The 2,015-nt window shown below is 38.6% G+C and overlaps 1 protein-coding gene across 1 annotated transcript in view; it reads right to left on the bottom strand.

Moving 5' to 3' along the window:
• The window catches only part of LOC107720335 (structural maintenance of chromosomes protein 3-like), a 17,663-nt gene that overhangs the window by 444 nt on the left and 15,204 nt on the right, over nucleotides 1-2,015 (bottom strand). Inside the window, exons 19-21 of the mRNA XM_016528016.1 lie at nucleotides 698-805; nucleotides 501-609; nucleotides 157-404 (exon numbers count right to left, since the gene is read on the bottom strand). Coding sequence (XP_016383502.1) covers nucleotides 157-404; nucleotides 501-609; nucleotides 698-805 — 465 coding nt within the window. The remainder of the gene's footprint in view (nucleotides 1-156; nucleotides 405-500; nucleotides 610-697; nucleotides 806-2,015) is intronic.

Raw genomic sequence — 2,015 nt, 5'->3', positions numbered from 1 at the left:
TTTTTTTTGAAGGAGAGAAGGAAAATACGATTTAATATCACTCTAAATGAGTCACAGGAAATTATACGGAACTTCACCATAAACTTTTGACTAAAGGGAAAATAAACTTGCATTTCAGTGCAAAAAAACAATAAGCTCCAGATATGGTTGCTATACCTGTTTGAGCGTGAGCGTCTGGTACTTTTCAAAGGCCTCCTGCGGCAGGGAGCCCAGCTCACGAATCTTCTTCATGCATTCCTCTTTCTTCTTCAGTAACATCCCCTGTCTGTTGGTCATCTTCTCCAGCTCCTTTGTGTCGTGATTGATGGCTTCGTTCTGATCCTTCTCGATGTTCTTCCAGCGCTCCATACTCTTCTGGTGGTCTTTTATTTCCACCTCCGTCTTATCGATGAGGGAGTCCAAATCTGAAAAATGAAATGACAAACAAAATGCAGACCAACAAAAGTAGTGCTTTTTACGAAAAACAAAACAAAAACAACACGATTTGAGTCTTCACTCACCCTCAGATCGAGCCAAAGTGTCTTTTATGCGTTTATTAATGCCATCCAATTCTGACGTTGTGGCAGTGAGGACAGTTCCTCCTTCGGTTTCTCTCAGTTCATTCAATTCCTACACAAACACACACATTTTTAGTGCACTTAATGTCATTGTGTTTCATAAAGGTTATATCAGTAAAAAGGAAAATCGGTATCGTCACCTGCTCGACTTGGTCGAGACGTTTGCGCAGGTTCTCGTTGAGGTATGTCTCCACCCTGGTCATGATTCCCTCCAGCTTAATTCTCTCATTCAGCAGCTGTCTGTTGTCCTATAGCAAAAACATGCCACACATGAAAAACAAACAACTTTAATTGACCCCAGACTGAAGGACCAAAAGCCACATGTTCAGGTTTAATCGTATTATAAAGGCAATTTAGACTAAAAACAGAACACGAGGCTTATGGCCACATGAACGCACATCTAAAGAAATAAATGAAACTCGTATGCATATGCTTAAATGCTAAGCCTGTCTGAGAACACAAAAGCAGACAAATTAGCAAACCAAATTGAAGGGCATATAAAAATAACAAAAGGCTAATGATGTGGGCCGGTTATACAACATTTAAAGTAGCTTTGCAATTGTCTGCTGTGTGTGTGTCGTGCTGGAGGTGGTAAAGAGCTGAAGCTGTAGTTTCAGTGCCAATTCACTAATCAAATTGGAACTGATGACGGACAAGGTTTTGCAATTTTTGTTCACATCTGATGGTCAGTGAACAGTCCATGTTGCCATCTGTACCTGCTGGTAGGGCCAGACAATTCATCATTTTGTTTTCAAATATGTTTTGGGCAATAATAGAGATAAACGATTGTTGTTGATGTAATGTGTTATATTTCAAATTTTTTTTATGTGTGTGTGTGTGTGTGTGTGTATGCATATACATATATTCTTTAGGGCTTGAATTTCGGCACGGGATTGCTGGTATTGCGCATAATTCTACTCATTCCCGCAGGTTCCATACTTATAAAACAGGAAATTCCCACAAACATTGATGGCATCTATCATTTGCACGTTTTTAAGTCTTACCAGTTTAAACCATCAAGTGACTTCAAACCATTCAAGCGCAAGACGACGTGAAAGAGAACTTAATATAATTAACTTAATACAGGCAATACAGTACTCACACACTCTCTGAGAGACTGTTTTCTGTGCGCTCACACTCAAAGTGCTCACATACAGCCATCTCTGATACAGCGCGTGACTACAGAATTGTTTTTTTTGTTTGTTTTTTTTGCCAAATACATAGAAAATTGTCAAAATGCCTGTCTTTGCGAGTATTCATGTAAACACAGTCGGTTATATATTAAGTGAATGTAAACAGTTGAGAAACAAACAGCACGTGTAACAGTATATTAGATCCATGCGTTAGATCTTAAAGAGACAGTAGCCTAAATAAACCTGCTGCTTCTGTCATTAGTGTTTATTTATACAGTCAAGACTATCTACCAGTGTTATTTTACAGTTAAATAGATTATTGAAT

Source organism: Sinocyclocheilus rhinocerous, unplaced genomic scaffold (genome assembly GCF_001515625.1).
Source record: "Sinocyclocheilus rhinocerous isolate Xijiao unplaced genomic scaffold, SAMN03320098_v1.1 scaffold1292, whole genome shotgun sequence".
Taxonomy (NCBI): domain Eukaryota; kingdom Metazoa; phylum Chordata; class Actinopteri; order Cypriniformes; family Cyprinidae; genus Sinocyclocheilus; species Sinocyclocheilus rhinocerous.
Note: the sequence above shows the minus strand (reverse complement) of the source record. Positions and strands in the feature narration are given on the sequence as shown.